The sequence below is a fragment of the Chanodichthys erythropterus genome, chromosome 12, assembly GCF_024489055.1.
Source record: "Chanodichthys erythropterus isolate Z2021 chromosome 12, ASM2448905v1, whole genome shotgun sequence".
NCBI lineage: Eukaryota > Metazoa > Chordata > Actinopteri > Cypriniformes > Xenocyprididae > Chanodichthys > Chanodichthys erythropterus.
This window is the reverse complement of record NC_090232.1, coordinates 23,793,090-23,813,709: the sequence shown is the minus strand read 5'-3', so window position 1 is coordinate 23,813,709 and position 20,620 is coordinate 23,793,090. Positions and strand designations below refer to the sequence as shown.

General features: G+C 38.2%; 1 protein-coding gene across 2 annotated transcripts; it reads left to right on the top strand.

Moving 5' to 3' along the window:
• The first annotated feature begins 4,046 nt into the window (after nt 1-4,046).
• Nucleotides 4,047-13,822, top strand: LOC137032259 (hemopexin-like). Of its 2 annotated transcripts, none has more exons than XM_067403964.1 (10): nt 4,047-4,181; nt 7,642-7,664; nt 7,920-8,045; nt 8,165-8,322; nt 8,552-8,705; nt 8,896-9,108; nt 9,251-9,343; nt 9,448-9,578; nt 9,694-9,841; nt 13,496-13,822. In XM_067403964.1, exons 1-10 carry the CDS (start codon nt 4,117-4,119, stop codon nt 13,720-13,722), a joined length of 1,338 nt encoding a protein of 445 aa, XP_067260065.1. In that variant the 5' UTR covers nt 4,047-4,116; the 3' UTR covers nt 13,723-13,822. The 2 variants fall into 2 exon arrangements, with proteins under 2 accessions (XP_067260065.1, XP_067260066.1); XM_067403965.1 differs by having other exon boundaries at nt 10,581-13,556.
• Nucleotides 13,823-20,620: the final 6,798 nt, after the last annotated feature.

Genomic DNA, 20,620 nt, shown 5'->3' with positions numbered 1-20,620 from the left:
AGACATCGCTCTCTGCTCCTCCATCAGACTCTGCATCATCAATGTTCTCAAGCAAGGATAAAACCTCAGTGACAGTCATTTTCTTTCTTGTTGCCATTTTGACGGTAAAGCTAAGTTTTAGCTTAGCAAAAGCACACAAAACTGCCAGAGAAAGGTTGCTAGGCAACGGCTACGCACATCTTTAACGGCGGGAAAAAGCACTGAGGAGATACAACGCCTGTAATATGTGTGGTCAAATTGACCGCTATGGCCATTCAAGGTAGAAATACTCAGAACTCTTTTGTGTTTTGTAATTTTAATAAAATAACAATGTTAAAATAAAATTTACATTAATTTAAGAAAAGTCATGGAACTGTAGTTATATGGGTTTTATTTCAACAAAGTTATTACATTGCAAATCTTTAAAACGGTCAAAATGACTGCCTTGGTAGTTCTAGTGTTAAGCTATCAAGCCACGCCCTAGCAACCATATTAAGCACCATAGCAACAAGTTCCATAGACTTCCATTGAAAAAGATCAAAGGAATATCTTTGGATAAAAGTGTCATAGAAACATGAGGGTGGGCTCATTTGACTCTAGGTAGCAAATGGCCAATCACAAATCACCTAAAAGACTTCATAGCCACGCCCTAGCAACCATTTAGAGCACCCTAGCAACCCAAAGCATAGAGGGATATCTTCAAATCTGAATATCATAAAGGCATGGGGGTTGGTTTATATCATTCCTACTGGCAAGCATCCTTTGGTGTATCATCATTGGCAGCTGCCAAGCCACTCCCTAGCAACCAAACAGAGTACCCTAGCAACCGTTTAGCAAGACCTATATCTCTGCATCAGAACATCGTAAAGACATGGGGGTTGGTTTATATTGTCAAGCAGACTTTGGAGTATCATCATCATTGATAACTGCCAAGCCACTCCCTAGCAACCAAACAGAGTACCCTAGCAACCGTTTAGCGAGACCTATATCTCTGCATCAGAGCATCATAGAGACATGGTGGTTGGCTCTTTTGACTAATGCTAGCAAACTGGACCTCCAACATGCTACACATGCTAGCAGTGAATAGCTACATGCTAATAGTGATTAGCTAAGTGCTAAAGTGGGCTGAGAACACGCCAGGAACTCTATAGAAACTCCATAGTAACTATCTGTGACAACTACCAACCACCTAGTAACACCATAGCAACCACCCTGGTTACCATAGCAACCGCCTAGCAACCATCCAGAACACCCTAGCAACCGCCTAGCAACACCATAGTGACCACCCCAGGTACCTTAGCAACTGCCTAGCAACACCCTAGCAACCACCCAGGTTACCATAGCAACCACCCAGAACACCCTAGCAACCGCCTAGCAACACCATAGCGACCACCCCAGGTACCTTAGCAACTGCCTAGCAACACCCTAGCAACAACCCAGGTTACCATAGCAACCGCATAGCAACCACCCAGAACACCCTAGCAACTGCCTAGCAACACCTTAGCAACCACCCCAAGTACCTTAGCAACTGCCTAGCAACACCCTAGCAACAACCCAGGTTACCATAGCAACCGCCTAACAACCACCCAGAACACCCTGGCAACCACCTAGCAACACCGTAGTGACCACCCCAAGTACCTTAGCAACTGCCTAGCAACCACCCAGAACACCTTAGCAGCTGCCTAGCAACACCGTTGCAACCACTCCAAGTACCTTAACAACTGCCTAGCAACACCTTAGCAACCACCCAGAACACCCTAGCAACCGCCTAGCAACACCTTAGCAACTACCCCAAGTACCTTAGCAACTGCCTAGCAACACCCTATCAACCACTCAGGTTACCATAGCAACTGCCTAGCAACACCTTAGCAACAACCCAGGTTACCATAGCAACCGCCTAGCAACCACCCAGAACACCCTAGCAACACCATAGCAATTAGCCCAAATACCTTAGCAACTGCCTAGCAACACCCTAGCAACCACCCAGGTTACCATAGCAACCGCATAGCAACCACCCAGAACACCCTAGCAACTGCCTAGCAACAACCCCAAGTACCTTAGCAACTGCCCTGCAACACCCTAGCAACCACCCAGGTTACCATAGCAACTGCCTAGCAACCACCCAGAACACCCTAGCAACTGCCTAGCAACACCTTAGCAATTAGCCCAAATACATTAGCAACTGAAAGAAAGAAGTCTTGGGCACATATGTTGTATTCATTACATACATTTTCAGTTGTAGACTGTTGAATAGAGAATGTGCACTTGTGACAGTTTGCCCCATTGGTGGGTAAGTTGTCATACTAGATTGTCTAAAAATAAGAACACAACTACTTAATTGTTATTATTGATTTTAATTTTTAAATTCAAACCAGAACAATCATGCCTAGAGAATTTGGAAAAACAATTATTTCAATCCAAACAATACATATTTCAATCAAAACACATTAAGTGGCAAGACCACTTTACTTTGAACTTTAAACTCAAACTTTCTCTGATAACTGACTTAACATCTCATAACTGACTTAACATGATGAACCTCTTTTTTGAGCATGTTCTATGTGTTTATTTGTACTGGGGCAAGTTGTCACATGTGACGACTTGCCTCAAACTGACATGTGTGCTAATGTTGGCTAAATCTCATGGTTCGCTCAACATAGCACTTCAGCTAAAGTATCAAAAGACACGTTATTGTCTCCTCTATGTTGTGCAAAATAATACATTTTAACATTCATACCTAACAAAGTTGTATTGCATAAAATTTAAAGTGCATTTTTTTTACTTTTTAAGCTAAAAAAGAAGAAAATTGTGATAACCTCAGATTAGAGCGTGACCCCATGTGACCAGGAAGTTGACTATGGAAGAAGAAGTCACACAAAGTGGCTATTTGATTTTTGAGATAGAGCCTCTAGTTTTGGAGTTATGAAGAGTGTAACAACTTATACAAGCAATTCCCTGTAAATTTAATAGTGGAGATTTAAATTACAGCAAATATAGCAAATTGTAAAACAACAGGTAGCCTGTTTCATTGTATAATGACAAAATGGGGAAAAAAACTTGTTTTGGCTAAACTTGTGAGGACCAAATGTCCTTACTTATATTGTGAAATACTTTCACAACCTACCAGTGTGGACATTGACTGGTCCTCACTAGTTTAAAATCAACCAAAATATGTTTTTATTCAAATCTAGTGGTTTCTGTGATGTTTCTGTGATGGGTAGGTTTAGGAGTGGGTTGGGTTAGGTAATAGAAAATATAATTGACCTGATATAAAATCATTGTAAGTCTATGCAATGTCCTCACTAAGAAAGCAAAACAAACCTGTGTGTGTGTGTGTGTGTGTGTGTGTACTTGTTTTTGTGAAATATCAGGACACAAATGTGTATAATGACATGGGTATGACATAGGTATTACAAAAAGAGGTGAAATATGAGGACATTCAGCATGTCCCCACTTTTCAAAAGGCTTATAAATCATACAGAATGAGTTTTTGTGACAAAGTAAAAGTGTGCACAGTTTCCTGTGAGGGTTAGGTTTAGGGATAGGGGTAGTGTAGGGGGATAGAAAATACGGTTTGTACAGTATAAAAACCATTACGCCTATGGAATGTCCCCACATTTCACAAAAACAAGTATGTGTGTGTGTGTGTGTGTGTGTTGAAGTCTAAAGAATTGAAAAACAAAAAACAAAGATATAAAAGGGGGGAAAAAAATGTTTATATGGGACAGAGGTTTCCAAAGAACTGTCTATTGTCAGACAAGGGTCAAGTTTCTTATTCAAAAGCCCGATTTTCAGATTATATTGGATAATAATTTGGGCTGCTGCAAAGACTGCATTTACTGTAAGCTGCTTTGTCTTGGGGGACACATGCCATGTTTGTATTTATTTTATTACTTAATAGGGTTAATGATTGATTATCTAAAATGGGGATTTTGTAATAATGGAATCTTCTCCCCTGTTTTGGCCAGCTCTGTCAGTAAATTTCGTCATGTTTACCAAAAAATTACAGCTCACACTCCAACATTCATTGCATCCACCCACTGAAAGCACCACTATAAAGGCCTACTGCAGTCCCTGCTTCAGTGCCTTTGACTTCAGTGCCTTTTCAGCTAGCCTGGATAAAGTGAACAGCTCATTATGGCAGTGGTGTTTCTTTCTCTGTATGTATGCTTGGCTCTAGCTTTGAGCAACGCAGCTCCAGTGTGAGTATCTGATACAATATCACATTCTATCTAGAAAAGACTGCAAATAGTTTTCTAAAGATTCTCAAATGCATTGGTACAAACATAACAAGTATTACCTTAATCACAGCACTCTTGTACTGTATCCTTAGGGTTTTAAATCTTTTTCAAAACTTGTTTATGCGTTATTTATAGCCTTTAGAAAACATTTTATCCATGCTCTTACATACAGTACAACGCTTAGCTTTCTGTGGTATAAATCTGATTATGAAAAACTATTTTAGTTCATATTTGACCAGTATATTTTCATAAACCTCTGTTTGCTTGTAAGTTTAAAATTTGGCCTATCATTGTTTGTGATGCATAAATCTGATTATGAAAAACTATTTTAGTTCATATGTGACCAGTCTATTTCCATGAACCTCTGTTTGCTTATAAGTTTAAATTTGGTCTAGAACACTACAAAGAACAATCAATAACACAGATACTGACTGATTAAAGTTCACATCAGCATTTTTATTTATGTTGCTGCCTTCACTTCAGAGCCCAGTGCACAAATACCTTAAAGGGTTAGTTCACCCAAAAATGAAAATTCTGTCATTTATTATTTACCCTCATGTCATTTCACACCCGTAAGACCTTCGTTAATCTTTGGAACACAAATTAATATATTTTTGTTTAAATCCGATAGCTCCGTAAGGCCTCCATAGGGAGCAATGTCACTTCCTCTCTCAAGATCAATAAAGGTACTAAAAACATATTTAAATCAGTTCATGTGAGTACAGTGGCTCAATATTAATATTATAAAGCGACGAGAATACTTTTGGTGCAGCAAAAAAACAAAATAACAACTTATTTAGTGATGGCCGATTTCAAAACACTGCTTCATGAAGATTCGGAGCATAAATGAATCAGTGTAACGAATCATGAATCGGATCGCGGGTCAAACCGCCAAACTGCTGAAATCACGTGACTTTGGCGCTCCGAACTGCAGATTCGACACACAGATTCACAATGCTCCAATGCTTTCTGAAGCATTGTTTTGAAATCAGCCATCACTAAATAAGTTGTTATTTTGTTTTTTTGCTGCACCAAAAGTATTCTCGTCGCTTTATAATATTAATATTGGGCCACTGTACTCACATGAACTGATTTAAAGATGTTTTTAGTACCTTTATGGATCTTGAGAGAGGAAGTGACATTGCTCCCTATGGAGGCCTCGCGGAGCCATCGGATTTAAACAAAAATATATTAATTTGTTTTCTGAAGATTAACGAAGGTCTTACGGGTGTGAAACGACATGAGGGTTAATAATAAATGACAGAATTTTCATTTTTGGGTGAACTAACCCTTTAAAGGATTGAAGCAAAATATACTCCACACAGCTCTGGGGGGTTAAAGGCCTTCTGAAGCGAAGCAATGCATTTGTGTATTATAAAGTAAAATATCTAGCTTCTGACAGACAACCTTCCATATTCAAAAGTGTAATGCCTCTCACAGTTCAACACACTTACGCTACGTCCTACGCCTTCCATATTCAACTTACGAAGAAAGCTTAACTGACACAACGTCAGTTATGCTTTCTTCCTAAGTTGAATACGGAAGGCGGTCTGGCAGAAGCTAGATATTTTACTTTATAACTTGTTAAATATGGATATTTTTCTTACACAAATGAATCGCTTCACTTCATAAGGCCTTTATTAAACCCCTGGAGCTGTGTGGAATACGTTTTGCTTTGAGTATAAAGCTCAAGAAAGTGCATCCATCCATTGTTCACTTCCATTATAAACCTTAGATCAGCATTTCTCAAAGTCCGGACTCCGGTCCGGATCCGGACCCGGAGGGAATTCAATCCGGACCCACCTCCATTTCATATTTCAACAGCAGTAATTGTGTGTAAGGGATTAAAAATCTGGATTTCCTACTTTGATAAACACATGTCAAAATCTTTTGTTTAGTGTTTTATGTCTTTTTGGAGATGGTCCGAAATTAAAGTGAAGGCGAGATATTTAAAGTTTTCCTCCATGATTCAGTTGCCATGACATCCAGTGAGCATATACTTTTGATGTAACTGGACGCAGCGTTTGAATGGGTGTGAAGCAGTGGTTCTCAACCTGCGGCCCGTCACAAATGTAAATGCGGCCCGCGATATGCCAACCACAATAATAATAATAATAATAATAATAATAATAATAATAAAAAATAGCATACAATTTATTTTTGTTTTAAAATTTAAATTAAAGTGAATTAAATAAATATAAATTAGCTATAATGCTTTATTTGTCATATAAAATAATTTTGGTGAGCATTCATTATTTTCAGACATCAGGCAATGTAGGCTAATGATGCAATCACTCAGTTAACAAAACAAACACAAGTGCGCGCTTAGGAAGAATTCAAACAGTAGCCATTAATTTTGTAAATTTAAGCCTCAAAATGGTCAAATTTGTTATTAAAGGAGAAAAGCTAAATGTGGAAGATAAAATGAAGGAACACATGCGAACAAGAAGAGTCGCAGCAACAGCAGCAAAGGTAAGAAGAATGGAAGAATCAGTTTGCTGTTAGGCCAAATGAGCAAGATGGGCAGCCTTCCTGTTTGCTCTGTAGTAAAGTACTTGACAAGCAAAACCTACAATTTCAAAAGACTGAACTGTGAATTCGATGTGTTTGTTTGATGTATTTTAAATCTGTAAAAATAACCGCATCATCGCACCCGCGGCTGGAATGAGCCCAACTCTGCGCGTGCTCGCGGATCCGATGCTGCGCGAGGGATTGCGACATGACAGAATACTTGATATCGTCAGAGATTGTAATTAGCCTACAGTGCGCTCAGTGTTGTTTGTAAAAAGAGCTGAGTAACATTTGCTTATTAAGGCGTTTATGTGATTGTTTGGTGACTATTGCGATGCTGTTGAAGAGAATACAGTCATACAGAATTAAATAGCAACTTAAAGTGATGTATATACAGTTTGTGTGTTCATTGAGCATTACTGATTATTATTGTAAAGCTAATGTCAGTAAGTTAGTTTTTAATTGTTATCTATTGTGTGCAACATCTTGGTATAATAATAGTATTATCTGCTAATACCATAACATTAAATCTGATTAGTTTGCATTGGTGACGTCATATGTAAATTATATGCGGACCGTGAGACTTGCACTTGGACCATTGTGCGGCCCACTGGGGAAAAAAGTTTGAGAACCACTGCCTTAGATGCATCAGGATATTTATTAATAGGCTATAACTCTGAAAGAAGAAAGTCAGATACACCTAGAATGGCTTGAGGGTGAGAAAAGCTTGAGGTAATTTTCATTTGAAAGTGAACTAATCCTTTAATATTTGATCAGTAGACAGCAATTTGCAAAAGCATGCAATTTAGCTTGTCCTTGCTTAATCCATGTTTGTTTTATGGGTAATGTCATATAACCTATAGTTTTAGCTTAAAAGTTTAAAGCATTTTAATTGTTTTCTTTATTTCAGCCACCATGATGCCATGATAAAAGGTAAGCCTGAAAATCTACCACTGCATTTTTTCAGATTTTCTGACATTGGTGATATTTTGAAAAATTGCTAAATTCTTCTCACCACACTGGAGTTTTTACTATTATATTATTATGCTGATGGTATGTTAAGGGTTAAATGTGTTGTCCATCAATTTATAGACAAACATAACAGCAGTATAATTACTCTTGATCTACTGCATGCTTTAGATGTCATGAATGAAAAAATCACGTAATCATGTAATCATATCATCTTAGATGCCCCTGAGAGACATTCAGATCCTAAAGGAGAGGACCACCATGATGCCAAACTTGACCGGTGTAAAGGCATTGAGTTTGATGCCATCACTCCCGATGAAAAAGGAAACACTTTCTTTTTCAAAGGTCTACTTTGATAATACATATTTTATTATTCCTAACCATATTTTAGAAATGTCCTTACATGACCATTCCAGGTCAAGTTTTTCTTTTCTGCATTCTTGATTCTGATTTTTCAAATTCAGGTGACCATTTATGGAAAGGTTTCTCGGGATCAGCTGAGATCTCAAGCAGTATTTTCAAAGAACTGGATGACTATCATCACCTGGGTCATGTTGATGCAGCCTTCCGCATGCACCATCAAGATGATGCCAATGTCCATGACCACATCTACTTTTTTCTGGTGCTTTTCATGAGTTACATATAGTACCTCAATAGCTGTCTCATGACTGTTTCTGTAAAGAAAGTACCTTTATCAAAACAATTTGAAATCAACTTTAATTTTTTCTTTGCACAGCTAAGAACTTTTCAAATATTTGCTTACACAGTGCAAACCCAAGCCTACAGTTTATAATATAATAACCACAGGCACACAGTTCAATGCTGATGAGTGTTTTTAATTTTCTATTAAGGATGACAAAGTCTTTAGCTTTTACAACTACACCCTTGAGAATGGCTACCCTTTAGAGATACAGCAGGAGTTTCCTGGTATCCCCAGCCACTTAGATGCTGCTGTAGAGTGTCCCAAAGGAGAGTGCATTACTGATTCAGTGCTGTTCTTCAAAGGTTATTGAATCATATATGCTCTACATTCACATCAACAATGACAATTGAATTCTTTAAAGATTGGGTGGCTTTAACAATCTATTAAATAATTAGTATATAATTATGTGTATACCTTAGCATTGTGTGCTCAGAATTTGTTACTTTGCTTATATGTGATTTGCCCATTAATATATAACACAAACATCTTCAGGAAATGAAACTTACAGCTTTGATATCAAGACAAAGACAGTTAAGAAGAAGATGTGGACACACTTGCCAAACTGCACATCTGCCTTTCGCTGGCTAGAGCACTATTACTGTTTCCATGGTTACAACTTCACTAGATTCCATCCTGTTTCTGGGGAGATGACAGGAACATATCCTAAGGATGTTCGAAACTACTTCATGAGGTGTAAAGGATTTGGTGAGCCACTTAGCTCTGTTTTCATGTACATTCTGAGCTTTCCTCTTACTCACAAAGTATATCTCTATTATATGTTCTGCTTTTAAAGATTACATTTTATCTTGAATTTTTGACTCAATGTGTAGTCGAAATTGTTCCTTAGGTCATGGAGGTGGTGCAAGAAGACTACTCTGCAGTGAGGTCAAGCTGAATGCTCTCACCACAGATGATAAAGGGAGATCATATGCATTCCGTGGTAATTCAGCTTTTGTTAAATACAGTATCATTTATCAATTTTTTTTTCTTATTAATATGCAAAACTTTAAACACTTTAGAACTTCAACTATACTATACTTACAGATGCAATGTACTTGCGTTTGGACACACACAGAGATGGCAGTCACCATTTCCCTATTTCAAGGTTATGGAAGGAAATTTCTGGTGGAGTGGATGCTGTTTTTACTTATGGTGATAATATGTACATCATACAGGTAAAATCAATACGCAAAAGAATCTAATGATTAAATAGTTTTTTTTCACAATTTCAAAGAGGCAGTGTTCAGCATGTGGTGACAGATTTTTTTTGTTTTTGTTTTATGTGAATAGGGTGATCAAGTCTATATCTACAAGTCAGCAGCCCATTATACTCTCATAGAGGGCTACCCTAAACCTTTGAAGGAAGAACTAGGCATCAGTGGTCCTGTGGATGCAGCATTTTTGTGTCCAAAACAGCACACTGTACAATTTGTACAAGGTAGGAACAATATGTGATTTTCCTCAGATCATTTATCAGCATTTATATATACAGTACATAGATGTTGTGAAGACAAAATGAGCGAAGAATGTAATACTAATAAGCATTTAAAGGTAATGTCCCCTTCACTTCCTACAGTGATTTCTATCTACAGCTTTACTGTGTCATGCAATAATTCTGTAACATTCTCAGAGATGAGAGAGAGGATCCAAATGCAGGAATGTACTTTAATAATCAAATAACAAAACTACAGTAATCAGGAAACAAGGAAACCACGTAAACAGAACAGAGTACCTCTAAACAATTATGAATGGACAAGACCAGACAATGAACACAGGACACAATGGTTTATATCCACCTTATTTTTCAACATGGAAGTAAGGTGTTTTCTGTGAATGTGCAAGATTTCCAATTTATTAGCCGCTATAGGGAAATAACGAGCAGAATATTAAAGTGCAGTAAACTGTAAAACTTTGTGGTACAAACCAGCGTATTTATAATTAAGACAATACATTAAAATAATATGGTAAGTGTGGCAAGCAGGATGAGGTGATTGATAATGAGCTTCACCTGCACTCCACACTGGTCTCGTATCTCACGGAGGATAAAAGAAGATGTGACGACAGTGAAGGATGAGAGGGGATCATGCCTGGGATTTACTTTTATGTTTGTGCGACAGTCGTCTGTGAGGGGCTGCCGCTTTACATTCGTTTTGTGTTTGTTTATTTTGATATTAAAGTGTTTGAACGTTCGACGGTTCCCGCTTCCTTCTTCCTTATCAACATACCTTCTTACATTGGTGCCAAACCCTGGGAGGAAGGATAAATGCGCTGTCAAAAAGCCCTCGCTGCTGTGGGGAATCCGTGGTGCCATCGAGCTTGACTGAGCAGAGTCTGCCGCCATGGACGCTTGAGGCGGTGGGCTGGAGTGAGTTGCCAGGGGGACGGACAAACTCAATGCCGGCCGCCTGGGTTGTGGAGGCGGCTGCCATCCATGAGGGAGCGGAGGAGGATGTAGAGAGCAGTCTTGTGGGGTGTAGAGCGCAGTCTTGTGTACCCCCCGGCCTGCAAGGGGTGATAGGGTATGTGACAAGCAGGACGAGGCAGAGGGCTGTGAGAACGGTGCGAGGCCGGTGGCGTGATTGATAATGACGGTCTTGTATCTCACAGAGGAGCTTCTGAAGTATAAAGAACACAATCCACGTTGCATTGGCCGAAGTTCCTCCATGTGATACGAGACCGATGTGGCGTGCAGGTGAAGCTCATTATCAATCATGACACCAGCCTCGCTCCATTCTCACGGCCCTCAGCCTCATCCTGCTTGCAACAGTAAGAAATACCAGTTTGCAGTATCAAGCAGCATAAAGAGCTGTTTTGTAAAACTAAAAAAGTAACCGGAAACCAGACATGTTCATTTTACAAATGGCGGTGTGTGTTCTTACCTGAATAAAAAAGGTGGATACACAAAGGGTAATAGACTAACAAGACACACCTGTAAACAATCAAGAATTAACAAGAGGGGAAACAAGAACAAGAAACAAACTAAAATTCTTAAAACAACAGCAAAGACAGGCAGAACATGACATGTGGATGTGGCGAAGCAAGGGACCACAGAGTCATAGGGGAACAGGGAAACATGGGGGTGCTGGCAGGGCTGAAGTCTATGCATCAGGTCCCCCAAAGCACAACCATAATACATGCCAGAGTGGCTCTGACAGGCCTTGTGTGGTGGTGAATAGGAGATGACAGCAAATATAATTCTTGTGTTGCCATTTGCTCCAATAGCAAAAGATAAAATCCATGACAGCATTTCCATGACTTTCCAAAAGAAGGAAAAATATAGAGAGATTGATTACAGCAGTCAGAAGAGAGGATGTGAAACTTGTCACCACTTCCTCAGCCGTTGTATTAGAAACTCTCATGCGGCAGTTTTAATTTATTCTTTATAATCTACTGACAAGGTAATATAACACAAAATATAGCCTTATAAATGTATATTCATTTAAAAAATGAAAATATGAAAAACTTCACTAGATTTGCAATGTTGATAACTGTGGAAACACTTCATCACAGTCTATGAAAGAGTCTAGCTGATTCCAGCTGTCCCAGCATGCTTTTTCAAAAGAGTTACCGCTCATCTGCCCTGGCTGTCAGAGCCCTGAATGCCACCTCACTGCTCACAGCATATCAAATTAAACATATTAACCTAAACTCATGGAGGATTAACGGAGGATTAATGGAGGAAAAACTCATTTCCATACATTACTGGCAACACATGTCCCAGGAATAATGAATGTGGGGGTGGATCTCATTTCCAGAGGGAATCCTCTTTACGGAGAATAGACTCTCCTTCTTTAGGGTGGTGAGTGAGTTGTGGGAGAGGTTCAGCCTAGCTGCATTTGAACAGGGTTTCAAAGCCACTGATTCTGCCGTAGGGTCTGTCTCTGGTCCTAAATGCACTATCTCAGTCCCCTTTTGAGCCTATAGATAGTATTGCTTTAAAGCTCCTTTCGCTAAAGGCTGCTTTATTACTGGCTCTTTCGACCGCAAAGCGGGTTATTGAACTTCATGCTTTGTTGGTTCATAACTCCTGTATGCAGTTTGCTATGGATTACTCGAGAGTAACTCTCAAAACTAATCCAGCGTTTGTGCCTAAAGTAAGCAAATCAGCTCTCCCCTGGAAACGGACGGATTTATTGGCCTTCCATCCGCCGAGTGAGCAGCTTCATGGCCCTGTCTGTGCATTGCGTCACTATGTGGACAGAACAAAATCACTAAGGAAGAGTAATCAGTTATTTGTTTCAACAATTATCTGTTTCATGGGCTTATTCTCATAAGGGTAAATCTAGTTCACGTCAGCGTTGGTCCCAGTGGTTAGTGGAAGCTATTATATTAGGTTATAATGCATGGGACTCGGTCCTCCGGAGGGGCTGAGGGCTCATTCTACCAGGAATATGGCTACCTCATGAACACTATTTAGGGGTGTGTCAGTTCAGGACATATGTGCGGCACCAAGTTGGGATTCGCCTCACACTTCTTCAATTTTATAGACTTATTGTCACAGAGTCATCACTGTCTCATTCCATCCAAAGTGTGTAAAAAAAAAAAAAAAACACTTGTTTCTGAGGTGTTTTTTGTTTTTGTTCACATAGGTTCCCCTTCTATTTAGAGAATAGTTACGGACTTCGTGTTTGTTACATACATCACTGAGTTGGTTGACATGTCTGCTTCAGACAGCATGTCTGCAATACAGGAGTTTATTATATCCCATAGTGAGATACCGAACAAATGTTTGAAAGAGAACTTTAGGTTACTTACATAACCCCATTTCTCTGATAACAGAAGTGAGGCATCTCACCACATTTCCCTCCTTGCAGCGGCACAGAGAAGAGATATGATAAGAATGAACTGGTGACCGCTAGCAGCTATATATATTAGGGAGGGGGGACTCCCACATCACTGTCATGATTGGTCTGTCAGCTGACAGAAGTGGTGTAATCCGTGCTTTCAGGATTGGTCACACCTGAGGCGTTTCCCATAGTGTGATACTTCACTTCTGTTATCAGAGAACTGGGGTTACATAAGTAACCTAAGATCCTGCTCTCTTGTGTCTCTGAGTTTCCAACATGATAATTGCATGATTTTTTCTCCTCAGGTCATAATATGTATGAAGTTGATCTTGTGGCCACACCCCGAGTCGTTAAAAAGGAGAGACCTATTCCCTTCCCTAAAATTGATGCTGGCTTCTGTGATACTGATGGTGTGAAGGTGTTTATTGGTCCAGAATACTATTCATATGAAACCCCAATGATTCTAGCTCTAAGCAAAATCAGACCTGAACCTCATAAGATCTCTCCAGAAAAATTTGGCTGTGAAGCCTGAGGCTAGGCAAGGCAACAGCTTCTGATGACAAGTCATTTTTATAAGCTAATGATTTTGCTGCATCTATTATTGTACTAATAAAAATGATACTTGTCTTGCATATCTCTTTGAATCTTCATTGTCCACTCAGGGTGTTAGCATGGCCAAAAACAACACAAAATGAAAATTAACCCTCTCATGCATGAATTATGACAACCTCAGTCAGGATTTGCTCTTAGTGCATGTAAAACAACATAGGAAATTTTTATTTTTTTTACACATATTTTTCAAAGAGATTGTCCACTTAAGTGGACAGTATGCGTTTTTGCTTTTAACTGAAGAGATACTGTATTAAACATAATACAGTAATAACAATCACAATAACAATCAATATTGTGTGTATTTAACAAACCAGTGAATAAAATTATATAAAATCATGTAAAATGAATATGTGAAAAAAAACTATCTTGTGAAAACTATAAAATATATACAAAAAATATGAACGCAAAATATTGCAAATGCAATTGAGTTTGTTCCCGTTCAACCGGTAGACAAAGAACTTCATACAAGTTTAACTTCATGGCCCTCATTCATCAAAAGATCGTACGCCAGAAAACTGTGCGAACGCTCATTTCCACGCAAAATTTGGCATTTATCAACATGAGCGTGAGTGGTGGCAAATCTCACGTCAGGTCTCAGCTCGTGTACGAAAGCATTTTAGTCAGCGGGAACTTGCGTGTGCAGCATAGTAAATCTGGTGGAGAACTGTTATGAGAACATCTAGATTATTTTCCTGACCGACAATCACTCACTAACCGATAATTAACCATTAAACAACACTATTAAAATGTCAAATTAAAATTAAATTAGAATAGATGCGTGTCTTAAAATACCACAAATGTTTTTTGTTTGTTTGTTTGTTTTTTTCCCAGGGATTTCGCTTTGTATGCGCAAATGGCTGCATCAACAAAACATTAGGATTCACACATCATGCACCTGCAACACAGGAAAAAAACAGAATAATTTAGGAATTAAAAAAAAAAAATAGGACTACACGAAATATATTTCACTGAAATAAGAAATAAAGCAAACAATTCAGTCAAGCGTACAAAATCAGCACTTTAGTAGGATACAAAAGTTAAAAAGCCATATATAAAGTTACGAAACGTCACGTTGCCCTCAGCCAAAACGGAGTCAGCAGCAAACATCAGAAGGATTAGCCGAGGTAAAGCTGCTCTCGGCTGGGTTCATGAGCGCTGAGCGTCCGGTGATCGCCTGGATTTCACAACTCCGACAATGTCAGATTAAATTTTTTAAAAAGGCGCTATCTTTATTAATAAACCACAAATTTGAGCTTTAAACCAGCACACAACTCTTAAAACTACATATCATGACATAATAACAGTAATATGTTTAAATTATGTGGGTTTTCTCCTTTACTATTGATGCTTGCTGGTTAGTGCGAGACGCATTCTGGGATACCTGGCTGTCTCAAGTCTGCACAAGTCACTTCTCAGTGCATCCTCGATAAAAGGGGTGGATCAAGAACACATCCGGGGATTTGAACTTTACTTGGCTAGATGCGAACTTTGAATAGAGTGCCCCAGGGATGACGCGTTTTTGTAGGCAAAACCCGGAAGCGAGTTAGCATTTTAGGACTTCCGGTTCCAACGCCGTAAAGTCTATGGGTTTTTTGAATGGGTTTTTGCTAAATCACCTGAAATAAGGTCTGTGGTTAACAAAGCCTCTAAATACTTTCACGTTTTGATCTATGACATAAAACACACCTGTTATAACCCACTTGTGATTTTTTTTTAACTTTTACTGTGTCTTAAAATCGGCGGTTGCTAACAAATTGCTAAAAGGGACTACTTCCTTTGGCGGGGACTTTAGACGTCATCATGACAAACAGGACATTTGGACAGTATTTATACACAGCGCAGATCATAATCAGCGAGCATGTTTTTAAATAGAGTTGTTTTCTAAATAAAGTTTGAGGACGCTTGGTGGTGACGACGTTGATCCGCGACCATGGTGTGCTGTAGTCCGTTTATAGCCTACTGTTAGCCTTTTATATCTGACGACTTTATTTAGGCTTTAAAATCTATAAATGTTGTGTTAACTTGTAAAGATTATCTTTATAGACAAAACGTGTAAGTGTCATAACCCTTTGTTAAACACAGAGCTTATTTTCTGTGATTTTCCAAAAGTCTATGGGGAAAATGAATAGGCTTTCGATCGAGGGAACCCGTGCGCCGCTAACTTCCGGGTTGGCCTACAAAAACGCGTCATCCCTGGGGCACTTTATTGGAACAGTACTTGGGCAGCGACTGATGACGTCATGGATCATGTATTGAAAGCTGCATTCACGTCACCTCGTATTTAACCGGAATCTTGAAATGACAACACGTGACGTTACATTCGGAGCTCTTCATGTCCTTTTGGTCCTTGGACTGGGAATTATGCATTTCCATGGCACCACTATCAATGTCTAATAAATCAATCTACAGCGGTCAGGTGGTACAGCGGCCACGTGGTACATCTGGGAGCTTTCAGAAAACTCACATCTTACAAGCTGTAATTACGAGCTCTACGAGGACGTGAACGCTTTTTACAAGCTAGAATCTTGTAACTACAGGAATTACGAGGCCACGCCTCGTATACATTACGCAATTGCTTCATACTTCACAGATTTGTACAAAATAATCAGTTCACACAGAGACCAGGGTCTTCTTTGGTATTCACTAGGTTTATCACAAGAGCATGTTTTCTACTATTTTCAAGTAGCTATATATATTTAGAATAAATGACTACACCGAGGAGAGGGACATTTTCATTAATAATTTGTTTATTTTTCACAAACCAGTAAATCGTTTTAATTCTTTTGGTGTTATTGGAATACTTCTTTCATGCAGTGGACAATTTCAAGATTTTGGTCTATTTTTTCTTCCATGTCTTTTACTCTAATAGAAGAAAAAATACACATTTAGATGGTGTTTGTTTTAAGCCTACCCTCCGTCTGTTTGCATTTGTAGATTTCTTCTAAATTAACCAAAACAAGCTAAACTGTATATTTAAATGCATCGCGTTTTTTCCCCTGAAATGTTAGAAGACATAATATTGTATAACAAATGCCTGCAGAGGGCGCCAAAAGCCTTGTGATTGTTGTTGTTACACAGCATGATCAAATCCTTGTTTTTGGCCAACCAGCAAAATTAAAAATATAATATAATAATAATAATAATAATCAGCCACTTCTTTATGATAGAAATGCTACAGCCACTGCAATTTCTTCAACATGAATATGTGGACATCTAAGCATGCACACTCAGAGCGAGGGTTTAAACTTTTATTTATGTATTCTCCTGTGTAAGTGTAGATTTAAGAATGACTGCAATGCTGTATTATTATTTTTAAATGGTTTTAATGAATCGTGCATCCTTTGAAAACTGTCTAATAATGGATTCATGGATCCGCGTTCGTGGAATGCGCCTCTTCCTGTATCCCTACAGATATCGTTACCATGGTTAAAAAAAACGCAATAGCACATTAAAATAATTGAAATTATAATATGACATAAATTGCATTAGTATCAAATCAGGCAGATGCGTTGCTGGTGGTCAAAATATTAACGCTGCGTTAAACGTATGTCAAACTTAAATAGCCAAAAATTTCATGTTTGTGAACATACCTGAAAGAGACGCACGGGATTCATCTAGGGCTTTTTTCTTTTTCGCTTCTCATCGCCAGACAGCTGTTGTCTTTTCCCGGGAATAGTTGTCACAAAAGCTGTGTCCCAATTCAGGGGCCGCGCACTTCGAAGTGCATGAAAGGGGTGGGGTTTTGGAGAGGAGGGTTGCCAGGTCTGCACAACAAAGCCATCCCAAAAGTAGTGTATCAGAGCACAAGTGTAAGTATCCCAATCCCAGACGTGGAAACAATGAGCCGAACATCCTTACATGGCTAGCGGCTGTGTGACAGCAGCTGACAGTTGATGTTTGTGTGTGCATTTTAAAGTTTTATGACTTTCTATTGGGTTTTGACATGCTTCACGACGGGACACTGGACCAAAATATGTATGGTTAAACTTTATATCGTCTGCAACTAGTTAACCTTGTTTGTTTGTTTGTTTGTTTTTTTATGTTAAATGAAACGTTAACTGTGAAAATACATTAATATTTATACATTTACTCTGTATTTAAGCTGTATTTAAGTATACATTTAAAAGTATAGCTCTTTAGGATTTTATTCAACTGCACTCCATCTCAGAGACAAATATTGTAGGCCTATTTATGAAAAACTGAGGTTTTGGACATCACGGATATTACAGTTTGATTTAGATACTGGTGAACACGGGGCATATCTTACATTTTTGTGAATTCACACCTGAACTCCTGTAGTCACCGGCGCGCAATGAATTGTGGGTTAGTGTAGACCGCGAAGTGTCTTGAGATGGGAGCTTCATTCCACTGGGAAACGGAGAGGGTGCACTTGAAGTCGCTCTCCAATTACGTCAGCCCTCCTCGCGCCGGGGTGAATCGCACTTCAAAGTCCGCTTTCCCCCCACTTTTCTTAAGAACAGAATAGTGCGTAAAATGGGTAAAAAAAATGTGTCGATATGAATATTATTTAAATGTCACTTTGCCAATGAAACAGCCTAATTTACTCAAAAGCCTACTTACTGTCCGTTTATCTCTCTCTCTAATTCAACTTCAAATTAGTTTAATTGGCATGACTTGTACAGTACTGCCTTTAAATGAGCAATAAACAAAATTATGATTATATAATACAATAAAAATAAGAATAAATAAATACATTATTTTTTAATACACCAGAAGTAACAATAATATTAAGACAATGTATAAAAAAAAAAAACCTGTACATGCATTCAGACAGGTTAAGAATATTCTCACTTCTCTCAGCTTTTCCTTGCCTATTTTTCTGACCTGTAATCCGTAATTCATTTACACATATTTTTGCTCTCTTTCTTTCTTCTTCATCATGGCATATTTTTAAAACTCAGAATTAAATTTTGACCATTTGTCAGGAAGCTGCTTGCATTAACAGGGAACTTGCACTCAAATCTCCCAATGCTGATCTTGATGAAGCTGCCAGGGAGGCTGAACAAGTCCTTCAAAGGTTCAACACTTCACAGGTATTGAACACAGTAATTTCTTGTGTTGCTAACTAATTTCCTTAACGTCCTTCCTCTCAGATATTTCGGTCACAGATCATTTTTAACACACTGTCTCAACATGTATGTATTTCTCTTTGTTTCAGCTGAAAATGAAGACCAAAGGAAGGAGAGGGATGGATTTGGCCATCTTGTTACGGAGAAGACAAAAAAAGCTGCAAAGGAAAACATTTCCAATGGTATGTCTGTGTGGGTCTTTCTGCAGTTATATTTCACACAGCATTTGATGTTTCTTAAACTTTGTTTTACATACCACAAGGCCCTATCAGCTAGTAATAATTCTTACAATTTACCAAGTCAGCAAATTCATATGATATTGTAAGTCTCGTACTGACATGTACTTGATACTGGTAAGTATCAAGTATTCTTTATTAACCTTTACAAATTGGCGCCATCTCTTCTCATTCAAACAGTATAATGGTTACTTCCTCAATAACTATAATGATAACTATTTTAGCTTCCACACAAACAGACGAAAAAGTTCTGTTTATTATTATATACGCTGTAGTTATGTTGTCTCACTTTGAATGCTCAAGCTCTTTTAAAGTCTTGTAGATTCTGATTGTCTGTCAATGTTTTTATTGTTCATCTTGTGATTTTAATTCATTTCTCTTTCTTCCTGTCTTGCAGGATTTCTCACAGATTCCTTCTTCATCAGCTTGTGAATGAAGAGCCAACCCTTCCATATCTCTCTCCCTCTCATGTGGCACATCTGCTCTCAGCCCTTCTACACTCTTACTTCCAACTTCCACTCTTAAATACAAGCATGTCTACTTGTATTAATTTCTCCTCTACAGTGAACACATCTCTACTGTCAGCCGTCCTGTCACTGCCACCATCCCTCCCACTGTATTCCACATGCCAACACAGAGGAAGACGGTAAATAATAAAAATGGTAATGTAAAAACAATCATATTTTTCTCTTTTTTTTTAATATTATTTCCTTAATTATGTCAACTTATTGTTATTGAATTGCGTATTACGTGAGTGTGTGTGTGTGTATATATATATATATATTAGTTTATTGTTCAGTTTTTACTATTCATCTGGTATGCCAATCAATCAAAATTACATATCGCATTTATTTATTATAACATTTTCCATAAACAAATTCTCTTTTTTTTATTTGTTTAATATTAGCCAATGTTTTAAACGGGGTTGAGTTGCATATTTCTGAGTAGCATAATACTTAATAAATCAGTCTTTTTTTTTTTTTTAAGTTCACTATAATTGATAACCTCTATGCAGATGCATTTTTATAATGTGTTGTTGTTGTTGTTGTTGTTGTTTTTTCTTTTCTTCATAGTGGCACAGACTGGAGAAGTATACCTGGGTGACAGAGGATGCAGTTCTGGGCACTTATGTTTGTCTTTAAACAGTTTGACATCTCAATAAAATTTGGAAATTACTACAAAATGTGTGCATTCATTATGTCTTTTGGTACAGCTAAGAATGTCAAGGTGGTAGGGACCATTTCCAGGAAACAGAAATGATTAAATGTATAGCCTGTCTTTAATACAATATAACTACACTGTAAATGTTACAGAAGCACTTCATTTCAATAGTAGCTGCTTATTTTTGGTCAAGAAATTTAGCTTAAATGTTAAAATAACTAATAAAATAATTAAAATAACTAATGTTAAAATAACTAATATGAGTGTACACCATGCATAAAATGGAAACCATTAGGCCCTTGCTTGGGGACATTTTATTTTTTTCACTGTA